We start from the raw sequence: 16046 nt of genomic DNA, 5'->3' as shown, positions 1-16046 counted from the left end.
TGATGCTGTCATAAGTGTAAAAAGGGATAGAGCGGCAAAGGCCTTGTCAAGGTGGAATGAGGAGAAGAAAGCTTTCATGAAGCTGAATACGCAGGGTTGTTCTGGTGAAAAGGATGATCAAAATCCGATTCCAAAAAGAAATCTTACTAGAAAAGTAAGGAAACCCAAATTCACACCATCCAGCCTTCAAAAGCACACTCCAAAATCACTGTCCAAAAGCCACCAACATCAAACCTCCACCCAAACAGTTGTACAACAACTGCTTCCACTCAAACACACACCACTTCAACACACACCATCACCACTGCCTTACCACCACCATCTGTTCCTGCCCTAAAGCAGAAGACAGCAGATGACAAAACATCTGCTGTAATGACAACAGTGGTTGAAACACCAGTTGTTTCAACAGTTGTTAGTCAACCACAAACCACTGATCCACCCAAAACATCATCTGACTTCCCTAAACCAAAAAGAAAAAGGGTTGTCATATCAGATGATGATTCTCCATCACCACCACCAAAAGCTTCGAAATCCCAAGCACTTATCACAGTTTCACAACCCATTCCTCTCTCTTCAGCTCAACTGTACAAACCCTTACCTCCTGCAGGTGTTCAATTTCCTCTTGAACTTGTAACAGTCAGAGAAGAAATTAAGTCCTTCTACTATGAGGATGACCCTGCCAAAAGGAGCTTGCCATCGATTGAAGGATATCCCAGGCCAACTAATATTGAAGAATACTTGAAAATCAAGGCCAAGCAAGCAGAGGATATCTCAATCAAAAACAAACAAGGGAAATCTGATAGAGAGTATCAACAAAACTATCAGTTTCTGCTTACACAGGTCAAAGCTTTGGAACAGTTTGCAAAGAATGTATGTCAGCAAATCTCATAAAAGGTAGATGAGTCCTTGAGAAAAGACTACATTGAAAACATCATGACCTACAAGACATACAAGGGGGAGAAGCACATGTCCAGAAACTGGACTATTCCTGAGCTTGAAAAGGAAGTAGCCAGGATTCATGAAATGATCAAGAATAAAGTCAAACAGACTCCCCCAGAAAAATTTAAAAGGGTTGAAGCTGATAAGGCCTTGGAGCTGAAGAGAATGAAAGAGGAGCTGATAATTGCTGAATATGGGTCAAAGAACTCTGTGTCTAAGTGGGGAGAAGCGAGGGTCAGGGCCACCTACAAGAGTTTGGAAGAGCTAAGGAAGAAAGATCCAAAAGCTCCACAAAAGCCTGACTACTCCAAAGCAGAGGTTTCGAAAGGATCATCAAAGCCACATCTCAAAAGAACCACTGCTCCTGCTGGTACTGCCATCTACAAAAGAAGGAGACAAAGCCAGTTAGGTTCTGAAACAGTTCAAGAGATTCTTACTGGAAATGCCATTGTGAAAACGGGCACGGTGCTAATGTTGAAAGAAGAATTTGAACTGGAAAAATCTGCACATACTGCTCAGCCAGTTATGAATAGGCCAGCCTCACCAAACTCCTCAACAAATAAAAATCTCCCAAGAAACCCATCTCGCCTAAAAATACAAGAGTGGAAAACTGACAAACAGAACCACGTATTGACTATGGTCAGGGCAGATGGCGAAGTGAAGAAATTTACAAGGGAACAAGCTCTTGGCCTGAGACTTGAAGATTTGCAGGATCTCCTTGATCTTCCACTTAGCAGGGATGAAGATGATACAAATGTCTTAACCTTCGAACTATAATTCAAAGGGCAAATAAGGGAACTGTTGTTGAGGCAATAAAAATCTACAATAATGGAGAGTTTTGGCATTATCTGTTCCGGGGGGAGATTGTTGGGATTGAACCCTACCAAAGGAACAGATAATAAAAGCCAAAACTGGATCACAGCAGTAGATTCAAAATAAGCAGATGTCTGGTTGCAAGTCTCCCCCCTTAAAAGTGGTTTCAACATCTGCTGACCTCCTATCTGCTGATCATGCAATCTGCTGACCTATAACTGCTGACCAAGACAATGTCTGATAGAAGAACTAAAGCTCTGCTGCTCAATCTACTGCCTTGGTTCAAGCTCTACTGATCATGACAAGTACTGCTGGGTTCACAGCAGTGGAAGGATGCAGCAGCAGTTTATGTTTAGTTTATGCATTGAAATGTAATATCAGTAGTTAGCATAGCAGTGTTTGTATAGATCAGAGGTTAGAGTTTGTTAGGAGGTTAGATGTCACTTTCATGGTGACGTCAGCTTTGATGCTCAGTGGTTTGCAAGTGGCTATAAATAGAACAGTACTCTGTACTGTTCTGTTTAGCTCATTCACCATCTTCTTTCTGCACGAACAAACACTGAGCTCAGGCTGAGGGGGAGTTTGCATATCATACACACATTGTAATCAGAGTTTAAAAATACATTTAATCATTTGATTCAGTGTTAGAAAATGTATGATTGATAGCATTTCTTCTGTTTGATTGTGAAAAGTTTGGTTCCATTAAATTCCGCTGCACTACTCTTTCATTTGTTCATCTAAATTCAAACACAAATCACAATCAATCCAAACTCAGATCCTAACAACAGCGGTTGAAACGCCAATTGTTTCAACAGCTGTTAGTCAACCATCAACCACTGCTCTCACTATTCCTACATCACAAACAAAATCCCTTTCATCTACAAAGCTTTACACCAGAAAAAGAAAAATTACTCCGGCAAATGAGGACAAATATGATCCAAATGCTGCAAAATATCGGATGGAACTGGAAGCTGTGAAAAATGAGATGAGACAAACTGAAGATGATCCTTCAAACAGAAGATTCCCTTCACTCATAGGCTTCATAGTCCCAGAAGATATATATGAATATCTTGAGCTCAAAGCAAGGCAGACTAAGATAAGAGCCAAGATTGAATGTGAAGGTCAAAGTGATGAAGCCATCTCTGAAAAACTGGAATTCTTGCTCACAAAAGTTAAGCAGATGGAAGATTTTGCACAAGAATTAAGCAAAGAAAAAGATGATCAACGAAATAAATTAAGAAAAGAATACCTTGCTTATATTATGAAAGAAAAATTCTATCCTGCTGAAGAAAAACAGTTTGAAGAATGGCCAATAGTTTCTTTAAAGCATGAGGCAGATAGGATTGATAGAATCAAAAACGATCCTAGAAAGAAGAAAACTGCTCCAAATTGGAGTAAATACAAAAAGCTCATAGCTGACCTAACATCTGAGTACAAGAGAAAGAAACAGGAGCTGGTGGATGCAAAGGTGGACACTGCCACTGCCATAGCAAAATGGTCAAAGCAGCATACTGATGAAGCTTATGACAGGCTTAAGAAAAGAAGGATAACAGTCTCAGACACTTCAAAGAAGCCTGACTACAAAAAGCTTGAACAACAGATTGAAAATCTCAAAACACTGCTCACATCAGCTGATAATCCTATTCTTGTGTCAAACCAAGAAGAAGGAAAACAGTTGTCTAGTGAAGAAGTAAAGGAAAAGGAAGCAGAGTACTTCACAGAAACCATAAAGAAAATGGGTCTAAAAGAAGAGAGCTCAGTAAGACTTCAAAACCTTTTCAAAAAGGTATTAACCAAGCCTGCATCACCAAACACTTCAGAAGTATCAGACATTGAGCCAGATCAACAAAAGAGACAAGAGCAAATTGAAAAGGAAACTGCAGAAGACGTAGCTGCAGCAAATGATGTCATTGAGAAGGCCCTCAAACAAATGTCTGATAGCTTACTGACGGGTGGTCCTTTGGACAACCCTTAAGTATGTTAAAACATGAAATAATCCTCCATTTAGCTGTGTAATTATCTTGGATTAGATAACTACGATGCTTATGTTTCAGGTGCGAATTAGGAGATAAGAGATGGATAAAAGGCAGTTCATGAATGTTTTGGTGGAAAACGGGTCGAGAGAAGAAGACAAGACAAAACAAAGGAGACAAGACTGCTGAGTACCGTAAATTACGGTCCTACCGTAATTTACGGTAGACATGATTTTTGTTGATTTTTGCACCGTAAACCAGGCTTGATTCACCGTAACAATCTGATGGCCACCGTAAATTACGGTGGAGCCGTAATTTACGGTGGTGCCTGAACGTGAAATGTGTAACTGCCACAATATACTCGTTTTTGGGTGTCTTTTGGGATTATTCTCATCATTGACGGTTCTTGGGCACTTTGGGGGCGATTTTGGAGTACTTGCTTGCTTTGTGAACATTTCTAAACATTCGGTTTGTGTTTTTAATTCGTATGAACATTAGATTGATGTTGATGATGATTCACCGAGCCATGTCCGGCTAAACTCTTCGGTGATCATCCTAGGTGAATGTTTCTAAGACTTTTGTGTGTTAATTTCTGCATTTCTAGAATGATATTTTGCGTTGCTTGAATGTCATGGTGTATGTTTGATTGTTTGTAGTGCGTTAATCTATATCACAATTTCTAGTCTTGATCGTACGTTCTTGGTGCCGTTGGCAACCGAGATATCACGGGAAGGGTTAGGGTTGGTTATTGGTTAATAGGTCATCGGGAAACAACCTCGCATTATCTAATCCGAGTACTTTGTTCCCTTTTATCACTTCAATCACACATACACGAGTTATGTCTATGTAACTCTTTCTAGTGAAATTGCACACAATTGTTTAAAGAAACTGAAACCTAGGGTGATCATTGTTCTCTCCTAATTGTTTACAACCAACTTTGATTTGAGTTAGTTCTTAATCTAGTTTTCCAAAACAACAATCCACAATCTTGAATTTTAATTTTCTGCAATTTAGTTTAATTTTAGTATAAATACAAAGCTACACAATCAACACATTTTCCACATACTCCCTGAGTTCGATACCCTACTACCACTAACTACAGTTGTTTAGGGATTAAATTTGCGTGACCCACGACATCATGTCAAATTTTGGCGCCGTTGCCGGGGAGTAGTGCGCAATGTGTGTTAGTTTAATAGTTTTGTTTGTTATTTTCGGGTTTACGCTGGTTGTGTTTAGTGTGCAGGTACTTCAGGTGTATGCATACTAGAGGCTCTCACAAGTCATCACCGCTATCGTTTGATCCGGAAATTGAAAGAACGCTATGACAAAACCGAGTTTTAGTGCGAGAAAACAAAATCATTGGTTCACCCACTTCACCCGTTACACCGAGAAACATCATGGCTGATTCTCAGATACCACCTACAACCAGTCAAACAACCTCATCCTTTATACCTACCTCCACCCAACCATCACCAAACACTACATTACCTAATACCACCGCTGGATTTACACCAACCAATTCCACTCAACCAATCACCACTCAAAATGAGCCTACCATCACTTACGATCCATCCACCACAATCCCACCATTATCTCACTTCTTTCCCCCAACTACGGGTCAATCATCATCTACCTTCACAATTGCACCCAATTCAACTATTGTGCATACTACCCCATCCTTTAGACCACAACAATCGGGTTTTCAGTATTCAAACATTCCATTTGGGCAAACCTCGGGAATGCAAGGGGGTGATTATGATGAGGGATTTGAAGACTTTGAGGGGTATGAAGATGATGGGTATGGTTATGGAGATTATGGTGATCAAGGGGATTTTGGGTATGTTCAGAATCAATCTCAAGGGATGGCGAGTGTTGGTGGAATGCAACATCAACAACTTATACCACAACATATTCGGCCAAGACCACAAGGGCCACCAATGCCACAACCGATTCCATTGCAACAGGTCCGGCCACAACATGTACACCAACAACCATTTCAAAGACCGCCTCAGCGCCCACCGATGCGGCCACAACAGTTTCAACAACCGATCGCACCACAAGGGCAAGTACCAAGACCGAATGGGCTGATTATTCCGAGAGGTAGGTATGGTGTGCCACGAAGACATCTTAGAGAAAATGTGAGGGGCATTGAAGCACATTTTCGGCCGGTAATTACACAAAACCCTTCACCGGTAGTCATTCCTCATAATGACCAAGGGCGCACATTCGAAGTAAGAACCAACTCGCTACAAAGTTTACCAAAATATAAGGGGTTGGCAAATGAAGAACCTTATTTCCATTTGGAGGCTTATGACTCTATATGCAATACTCTTGGGAGTCAAGGGTTTTCAGCTGACGACATCAAATTAGTGTTGTTTCAATTTTCGTTGGAAGAGAAAGCTAAGAAATGGTTCTATACATTACCTTCAGCATCAATTTATACATGGGGGGAGATGCAACAAACCTTTTTGGATGAATTCTATACCGCCCAAAAGACTAATGATGCGTGGAAGGGGTTGAGAAGCTTTCAACAACAACACGGTGAGATGTTCCATGAGGCGTTTGAGCGTTTTAACATGATGATTAAAAACTGCCCTCATCATGGGATTGAGTTATGGGAGTTAATGAACGCTTTTCATGAGGGGTTAAGTGCCGAAGATGCACGGGATTTAATGTCTATCACCGGAGGGACATTTGGAACGAATTATGAGAATGAAGATTGGGAGTTTTTGGAGAGTATGGCAACTACATCAAAAAGGAAAGCCCAAGCTTCGAGGAGAGCCCGACCGACAACTAACCGACCACAAGTGCATGCCATAGATGAAGGTAATGTTCAAACTACTAATCAAATTTATGATGTGTGTGCTTTGTGTAATGAAATAGGTCACACGGCCGAAAATTGCCAAGGAATGTTGGAAGGGAAATATGAGGAAGTTCATGCGGTCCAAGGTCAAGGCCAAGGAGGAGGTGGTAGGAACTACAATAACATGAATTCTAATACCTACCACCCCGGGTTGAGGAATCACCCGAACTTTAGATATGGGAACCCATCAAATCAAGCGAACCCAAATTTTCAAGGTAGCCAAGGTAATTTTGGTTCACGGCCATCTTATAATAACCAAGGTGGGTACCGGGGCGGAAATAACCAAGGGTATCAAAAACAATACCAAACGGGTCAAGATCAACGGGATCTTCGGGTGGAAATGAGGTGATGGAGATGCTTAAAAGCATGCAATTGGAAATGCAAAAGCGGAATCAACTTGATGAAGTGCGGATGCAAAAAGATGAGGTTCGCGATAAAAGCATCCATTCACTAACAACCCAAATGGGTCAATTAGCGACCGAGGTGGCGGAATTGAAGAAAGGTAAGGGTCAACTTCCAAGCGACACAAAGGTAAACCCTTCACATGGTTCGTCACGAGGTAATGTTAATATTAACCATGTTAGTGTGTTAAGAAGTGGGAAAGAGTTTAAGGCCAATTTGTCACCCGAATTGGTCGAGGGGGTGGTTGAGGACATCACGGGAATGGAAAGTGATGATGAACTTGCACCGGTTAAACCAAAAGAAACAACTAGTAAAAAACCAGGGTTGGGTGAAAGTGAAAAAAGTAAAAATGAAAAGAATGAAAAAACAGAGGGTGAACCGAGTCAAGTTCCATTCCCATCGGCTTTACTTGACCCGGGAAAGAAAAATTTTATTGTGTCAAGGGGTCCTCAAAAAGAGGAAATGTGGGATATGTTCAAACAAGTTAAAATAAATATCCCACTTCTTGATGCAATAAAACAAGTTCCCGCTTATGCAAAATTTTTAAAAGAATTATGCACACAAAAGAGGCAAAACAAGAAAAAAGTGCCTAAGCGGGTAGATTTGACCGGCCAAGTGAGTGCGGTGTTGAATGGGGAGCTTCCTCCTAAGCTCCAAGATCCAGGCACGCCATTGATTAATGTACAAGTTGGTAATTTTCAAATGGCTAAGGCGTTGCTAGATCTTGGAGCCGGAGTTAGCATTTTACCGGGGGGATTATACGACCAATATGACTTTGGTCCATTAGCACGGGTGGAGACGACGGTTGTTTTGGCCGATTTGTCTCATAAGTTGCCCCGGGGTATGGTTCAAAATGTTATTGTTAAAATTGATGAGTTTTACTACCCGGTGGACTTTTTGGTTTTGGACTACTCATCGGCGGACCCTAAACAACAACAGAACATAATTTTGGGTCGGCCATTTTTAAGCACCGCACATGCTATTATCGATTGTAGATTTGGTACGGTTGATATGGCATTCGGAAATCGAAAAATGCGTTTGAATGTTTTTACTAACAATTCTAATGCTAACGGTGTTGATGAGTGTTTTATGGCAGACATAGTAGATGGATGCAACCCGCATGAGTATGAGGAGGATGGTTTGGATATTTGCCTGTGTGACTTTTCTGAACAGGTACATGCTTATGCACTACGGGTTGAAGAGGAAGCACAAGATGTGATGGCGCTGAAAGAAGGTAGACCACCATGGACCCATCAATTCGAGGGTCTACCGGTGGAAATCGATTCGGGTACAAAACCATCGTTGGAGGAACCACCAAAGTTAGAGCTCAAGGACTTGCCGGGCCACTTGAAGTATGTATTTTTAGGGGATAATGACACTTTGCCGGTCATTATTGCCTCTAATTTGGAAGTGGCACAAGAGCAAGCCTTGATGGAGGTGTTAAAAGCGAACAAGGGTGCTATTGGATGGACGATTGCCGATCTTAAAGGAATTAGTCCATCTATCGTCATGCACAAAATTATCACAACCGAAGATGCCAAACCGACACGAGAAGCTCAAAGGCGGTTGAACCCGAACCTAAGGGAGGTAGTAAAAAAGGAGGTAATTAAATGGTTGGATGCGGGAATTATCTATCCGATTTCGGATAGTGCTTGGGTGAGTCCCACCCAAGTTGTGCCTAAGAAGGCCGGCATTCAAGTAGTCAAGGACGACAGTGGTGAACAAATTGCCACCCGACCGGTTACCGGATGGCGGGTGTGTATTGACTACCGAAAACTGAATGCCGCCACTTCTAAGGACCATTTCCCGCTACCTTTTATTGACCAAATTATTGAAAAATTGTCGGGTCAAAAATATTATTGCTTCTTAGATGGGTATTCGGGTTATAATCAAATTGCCATACACCCGGATGACCAACACAAGACCACCTTCACATGCCCATACGGCACTTTTGCCTTTAGGCGAATGCCGTTTGGGTTGTGTAATGCTCCGGCAACTTTTCAACGATGTATGATGAGTATTTTCTCGGACATGGTTGGAGAGTCGCTCGAAGTGTTCATGGATGATTTTTCCATTTTTGGCACTACTTTTGATGCTTGTCTCAACGAATTGCAAAAGGTTTTAAAAAGGTGCGTTGAGAAAAATTTGGTGCTAAGTTGGGAGAAAAGTCACTTCATGGTGCAAGAGGGCATTGTGTTGGGACACGTGATTTCGGAAAGGGGGATGGAGGTGGATAAGGCAAAGATACGGGTAATTTCATCGTTGCCACCTCCTAAAAATGTTAAGGGTGTACGGTCATTCTTGGGACACGCGGGTTTTTATCGACGTTTCATTAAGGGTTTTAGTGTTATCACCAAACCCTTATGCAATTTGTTATTAAAAGATGTCCCGTTTGACTTTACTAATGAATGTATGCAAGCGTTTACTGTTTTGAAGGAACATTTGGTCAAGGCGCCTATCTTGCAACCACCTGATTGGTCAAAGCCGTTCGAGATAATGTGTGATGCCAGCGATACCACTATTGGTGCAGTTTTGGGTCAACGGGTTGACAAGAAGCCGGTGGTTATCTACTATGCAAGCAAAACTTTATCCGAAGCGCAACTTAACTACACCACAACCGAGAAGGAATTACTAGCGGTGGTGTACGCTTTGGATAAGTTTCGCTCGTATATTTGGGGAAGCAAGGTAGTAGTTTATTCCGATCATAGTGCGGTTCGGTATTTAATGGAGAAAAAGGATGCGAAGCCGCGTTTGATTCGGTGGGTTTTATTGTTGCAAGAATTTGATCTAGAGATCCGAGACAAGAAAGGAAGCGAGAATGTAGTCGCGGATCATTTGTCTAGGATTCCGGTAGAGGGGACCGATGATGTAAGTGAAATCAATGAAAGTTTCCCCGACGAGCAACTGTTAGCCGTGTCCACTTTTGTTGCCCCGTGGTACGCTCACTATGTTAACTACTTAGCCACGGGTGCCATTCCGACCCATTGGACCAAAAAGCGTCGTCAACAATTCATGGTCCAAGTGAGGCAATATATTTGGGATGAGCCGGATCTCTTCAAGATCGGACCGGATCAAGTTATTCGGAGGTGTGTGCCCGAGACGGAAGTGTTGGAAATTTTAACGCACGCCCATTCGTCCGCTTGCGGGGGTCATTTTAGTGGACATAAAACAGGTTATCGGGTACTATCTTGTGGGTTTTATTGGCCCACTATTTTCAAGGATGCAATTGAGTTCGCCCGGAATTGTGTAAACTGCCAAAAGATGGGTAGCATATCGAAGAGGGATGAGATGCCACTACAACCAATCTTGGTTGTAGAGATATTTGATGTATGGGGAATAGATTTTATGGGTCCGTTTCCAAATTCGAATGGCTTCCTTTATATTCTTGTGGCGGTAGATTATGTCTCGAAGTGGATTGAGGCTATTGCAACGCGCACAAACGACCATTCGGTTGTTTGTAAATTTGTTCAATCCAACATCTTCTCGCGCTTCGGAATTCCGCGGGTCATTATAAGCGATGGTGGTTCACATTTCAAAAACTTTAACTTCGGAAAATTGTTGAAGAGGTATAGCGTGAATCATCGAGTCGCAACACCTTACCATCCGCAAACGAGTGGACAAGTCGAAGTGTCCAATCGGCAAATCAAGGAGATCCTCATGAAAACGGTAAGAACAGACCGAAAGGATTGGTCGAGCAAGTTGGATGATGCTTTGTGGGCGTACCGTACGGCCTACAAGACTCCGATTGGCACAACACCTTACCGGATGGTGTATGGTAAGGGTTGTCATTTACCTATGGAGTTGGCGCATCGGGCGCATTGGGCGATCAAGACAGTTAATGCGGATTACGACGAGGCGGGTAAGTTGCGGAAATTACAATTGAGCGAGATAGAAGAAATTCGAGATGAGGCGTACGAATGCGCATCGGCTTATAAGGATAAGCTAAAGAAAGTACATGATGCGAAGTTACGCAAGAAAACGTTCGAAGTGGGTCAGAAGGTTTGGTTGTACAACTCACGGTTGAAAATGTTTGCGGGCAAGCTTAAAAGTAAATGGATGGGTCCGTATGTTATTCGACGAGTTGGGCAATTTGGTGATGTGGACATCCAAGATGAGCAAACGTTGAAACAACAAACGGTGAACGGTCACCGCTTGAAGCCGTACTTGGAAGGAAATGACATCAATAACTTGGAGCTTGACAAAGCGGGCTACATCCTACGCCCGGTTGAGGAGGAACAATCTTAAGAGGCCCAGGTTTGGTGGTAGTGTACATAGTAGTTTCATGTTGTTTTGTTTTGTATTTTTGCACAATTGCCATAGCTTTTCGAAGTCCGTGTTCGAAACAAGTGTGGGGAAATTCGGGTCGCGAATTGCTCTTACATCGTGTTGAGGACAACACGGGATTTTTGAGGGGGTAGGGTGATTTTTTCCAAGTTTTTGAAATAATTAAAAAACATAAAAAAATCGAAAAAATTTAAAAAAAAATCTAAAAAATTTGGTCACATAAATTCCAAGTTTTATCAAAAGAATGGATGCCCAGTGTCCACCGTAAATTACGGTGGAGCCGTAATTTACGGTGGGAGTTAAAATTTTTTTGGGATTTATGGTGTAAACCTCCTGTTTTACGGTGAAAATTGAAGATTGGAGTTTACCGTAAATTACGGTAATGCCGTAACTTACGGTGGTGAAAAAATTGGTTGGGGTTTACGGTGAATCAAGCCTGAATTACGGTGCACATTTGACATCCAGGTCTCACCGTAATTTACGGTGAGACCGTAAATTACGGTACGCGATGAATCTGTCTCCGTCGGCTGGGATTCTGCATATACATAAAAAAAAAAAAAAAAAAACGAAAACAAACAGGATTTCACGTGTATTAACCCTAGCCACTTATTCATTCCTCACTTTTCACCAACTTCTTCTTCTCTAAGACCCACATCCTCCTTCTTCTTCTTCCACCTTCTTTTCTTCATAAAACCTTCAATCCTTGCCCAAATCAAGTGAGGTTTTGGTCTCAATCGACTAATTTTTCCCAAGCTTCGTGATTGTGAGGAGGAATTCCAGAGAAAACGCGGTTTTGGGGTCGAAGTTTGAAACCCTAGGTTGAGATAATTTGGGGGTTTTTGGGATTTTTAGTTTCACAAGCATCCTCTCATCTTGAAACAAGGTATGAACACTTATTTTACTATATTATGGAGATGCATTGTGAAAAACAAGGTGATTTAGGTTATATGTTCTTGCCCACTTGCTTGTTGCTAGGATATGAGTATGGAATTGTTATTGAACATGGTTGATGGTTGTAGATGTAGGAATTATGGTTAAAGTAGTGAACTTTTGGGATGTTCTACATTGTAGAGACACCATGCCCAATTTTTGAAAAATCCTTGATACATTTTGGGTTCACTAACATCTACAACCATGGCAACAAGCAAGTGTGGGGATGATTTGTGAAGAGAATGTTAATTTTTGTGTTGTTTTGTTGTTTCTTCATGTGTGTAGGAAATGGCAAAGACAAAGGAAAAGCCGGGGTCAAGTTCATCCTCATCAAGAGGCAAGGGCAAGGAAAAGGAGCAGCCATCGAAGAAGAGGCAATATCTGGGTAGGGTAAGCGAAAGCGAGGAAGAAGAAGAGATGCAGTTAGACCCAAGTGATAAACCGGTGTGGAATTCGGGGTCGTTGGATGATCAACCCGAAATCTGGCAACCAACCCTGTATAACGACTGCATGAACAAGTTAAAGAATAAAGCAGCCGCATTCATCTGTGAAAGAGAGGTTGATGAGCCTCAGTTGGGCCAGTTCGGGGTGTATGACAAGTTCCGTGCTTTGGGTTGGGAAGGAGCACTCAAGTGTTGGGATAAGGATAAGAGCAATTTGTTTTTGACTGAGATTCAGGAGTGGATGGCAACGCTTAAATGTCACAACTTCCACAGGCCATCACAAATGAAGTTGGTTGGGATGGTACATGGGGTACCAGTTGAAATGTCATTCGATACGTTGAAGAAGTTGGGAAAATATGATAGCCTTCCAACTAGGGAGTACATGATTCCCACGCTTGATGATTTATTGCTCAAACCCGAGAAGCACGTGACATGGAACAGTATGTTGGCGGATTTGTTTTTGCCCGGTAGGTATGGTGGCGTGTTATACCGAAAAAATCTGAAGATAGAAGCCAAGCTCTTGCATACGATCTGTTTACTTAATGTCATCCCAAGGAGAGGGGATAAAGAGCAGGTGAGGTTTCCAGAGATACCTGTTCTGTATTCATTGATGCATGGCTCCCCACGCTTTCCAATTCGCTACCTGATTATGCACCATTTGTGGATATGCCGGAACAAATACGGGAGAGACATTGTCCCGTACTGTCGCATCATAACGGGCTTAATGAAACAGCAGAAGGCACTCACATCTGAAGACCGCGGTTTAACGAAAAGGCACTTGCCTTTTACTTTGGATAGGTTGGGAAACGTTTGGACATACACTTCGTCTGAACGTTATCACAAGCTGAAATCGGAGGGTCAACGGTGGAGGGCGTTGAAATTAGGTGCAAGGGAGTTGTTACCGGGAGAACCGGATGAACCTGAAAGCGATGAAGAGTTAATTCCGAGTGGGGATGATGATTACGCAGACGAGCCAACGGGTGGTGCAAATGTTGGTTTTGGGGCTTTCCATGGTGGTCATGGTGGCACATTTTACGACTATGCGCAGCAACCATATGAGCCGGGGTGGGCTTATAGTGGTTCAATGCAGGAGGTGATCGAGAGCCAACGCCCGCCGGCGGCCATCTTTGATACTTGGTCGGGTTCGGAGAGGTCGTTATTTGATCAAGGCACGCGGAATAGCGCTAGTATTGAGCGGGCGCTTAAACATAGCTTCGACCGCAATGAATTATGGCACCGGACCCACGCATATTCGTAGGAGGTGGAAATGAATAACCGATATCACGATGATCAGATGAGGCGGATGCATGCGGATTGGCATGCCGGAAGGCCGGTGGTTGAGGATCCACAACATGTGGATTATGCCTCATTGCCACCGTATGATGGCAGCGTTTCGTATCCGACTCCACAACTCCACCATTCTCAGTGGCTTGATCCAAGACGGCAAGAGGGACCACAACAACAAGAGGGAAGCAGTAGCGGCTCGTTCGGGTTTGGAGAATGGAACGATATGATGTCGTCCATTTTTGGGCCCCCAGGACCGCGTTATTATTGATCAGGTGGTATTCTCTCTCTTGTATAGTTTGTATATATTTGTTGGTTTATATTGATTATGGTGGGAGGATGGGTGGTGATTGATCATATGATTGATTGTTGGGTTTGGTTGGTTGGTGGTGTTGTGTTTAAAATGAAAAACATAAAAAAATATAAAATGAAAAAAATACAAAAAAAAGAAATTTGGGGTTTGAGATGAGAAGCTTCTTGTGGATGTTGATTGAAGTAGTGATCAAAACCTCCTAAGCCATACATTGGGGACAATGTATCCCAAGTGTGGGGATGGGGGGAATTTTTTGAAGATTTTTGAAAAAATTTTAAGCCGAGCAAAACAATGTGAAATCTTGTCGCCCCAATTTATCCCCAAGTCAATACACCGGCAACCCTTATTACCCTTTTCATTCTTGGTAAGAGTTGTAGCCACACGTGTATATAAATAATCTTTGATGAGAGTGGCTACGGGTGGGGGTGCGTTAGAACTTGTGCTTGAATGCAATTTGAATCTTTGTTAGACATGAATGTAGTAAGGATAAGGGCATTAGGTAGCCTCGTCGGTTGTGTGAGTGAGTGTGGGATTTGGGGGGTTGGACCTCATAAGTTATATATATGAGCATGGTAGTGAGAGGGGCGGGGGTTTGGTCATTTAGTTGCCCAATTTTGTGCCTAAAGCCTATCATTTGTTTCCCCTAGCTACTTACTTGAAAATGTACCCAAATTTGACCCGGTCTTATAGCATTAGTGATATAATTAGTAGTTTATGAATTTGAAATAGTCATGGTTAGTGTATTATCGTATTGTGTGATTGAAAAAAAAAAATGAAAAGAAAAAAAAAATGAAGAAAAAAAAAAAAAAAAGAAGGTTTCATTGTCTTGTATATAGTAGTATGCATTGTTAGTTGTTTTTGGTAGTTGTAATAAAAAGACCGGGTCGAATTTTCGCTACTCATATATATTCCATTTCCTACCCATACACCTAGCCACATTACAACCTTTAAGCCCCTTTTGATTTGCATTCATGTTTGACCCGTTATAGGAGGATAGTTGATTCAGGTACAAGCTTATGATTGCGCAACCACCCGTTTGCCTAGTGTGTGTCTAGCTTATCTTTGCTAGTTTCCACTTGTAGCCGAGAGGAGAGAAATTGTGAGGGGTGTATTGCTTGGGGCATTAAAAAGGGGGTTGGTAAAGAAATTGCATGATTTGTTTGGCTGATTTGATCACTTGTTTCGAAACTATGTTGATGAGTTGCTTGGGACAAGCAACGGTTAAGTGTGGGGATGTGACGGGTGGTCCTTTGGACAACCCTTAAGTATGTTAAAACATGAAATAATCCTCCATTTAGCTGTGTAATTATCTTGGATTAGATAACTACGATGCTTATGTTTCAGGTGCGAATTAGGAGATAAGAGATGGATAAAAGGCAGTTCATGAATGTTTTGGTGGAAAACGGGTCGAGAGAAGAAGACAAGACAAAACAAAGGAGACAAGACAGCTGAGTACCGTAAATTACGGTCCTACCGTAATTTACGGTAGACATGATTTTTGTTGATTTTTGCACCGTAAACCAGGCTTGATTCACCGTAACAATCTGATGGCCACCGTAAATTACGGTGGAGCCGTAATTTACGGTGGTGCCTGAACGTGAAATGTGTAACTGCCACAATATACTCGTTTTTTGGGTGTCTTTTGGGATTATTCTCATCATTGACGGTTCTTGGGCACTTTGGGGGCGATTTTGGAGTACTTGCTTGCTTTGTGAACATTTCTAAACATTCGGTTTGTGTTTTTAATTCGTATGAACATTAGATTGATGTTGATGATGATTCACCGAGCCATGTCCGGCTAA

At 42.1% G+C, this 16046-nt stretch overlaps 2 protein-coding genes across 2 annotated transcripts; both read left to right on the top strand.

Moving 5' to 3' along the window:
* The first annotated feature begins 10785 nt into the window (after positions 1-10785).
* LOC110893016 lies at positions 10786-11235 on the top strand. The gene has a single exon (XM_022140140.1). It carries the CDS (start codon positions 10786-10788, stop codon positions 11233-11235), a length of 450 nt encoding a protein of 149 aa, XP_021995832.1.
* A 774-nt stretch (positions 11236-12009) lies between these two features.
* Positions 12010-14398, top strand: LOC110893017. The gene is made up of 2 exons (XM_022140141.2): positions 12010-12157; positions 12490-14398. The coding sequence occupies exon 2, from the start codon at positions 12493-12495 to the stop codon at positions 13903-13905; it is 1413 nt and encodes a 470-aa protein (XP_021995833.1). The 5' UTR covers positions 12010-12157; positions 12490-12492; the 3' UTR covers positions 13906-14398.
* The last annotated feature ends 1648 nt before the right edge of the window (positions 14399-16046 follow it).

The sequence above is a fragment of the Helianthus annuus genome, chromosome 12, assembly GCF_002127325.2.
Source record: "Helianthus annuus cultivar XRQ/B chromosome 12, HanXRQr2.0-SUNRISE, whole genome shotgun sequence".
Taxonomy (NCBI): Eukaryota; Viridiplantae; Streptophyta; class Magnoliopsida; order Asterales; family Asteraceae; genus Helianthus; species Helianthus annuus.
The sequence above is the reverse complement of the archived record's forward strand: the minus strand, read 5'-3'. Positions and strand labels throughout refer to the sequence as shown.

Excerpts from the sequence above, each read along its gene's own strand:
- LOC110893016 (XM_022140140.1), top strand. The coding sequence starts at position 10,786 with ATGGAGTTGGCGCATCGGGCGCATTGGGCGATCAAGACAGTTAATGCG.
- LOC110893017 (XM_022140141.2), top strand. The coding sequence starts at position 12,493 with ATGGCAAAGACAAAGGAAAAGCCGGGGTCAAGTTCATCCTCATCAAGA.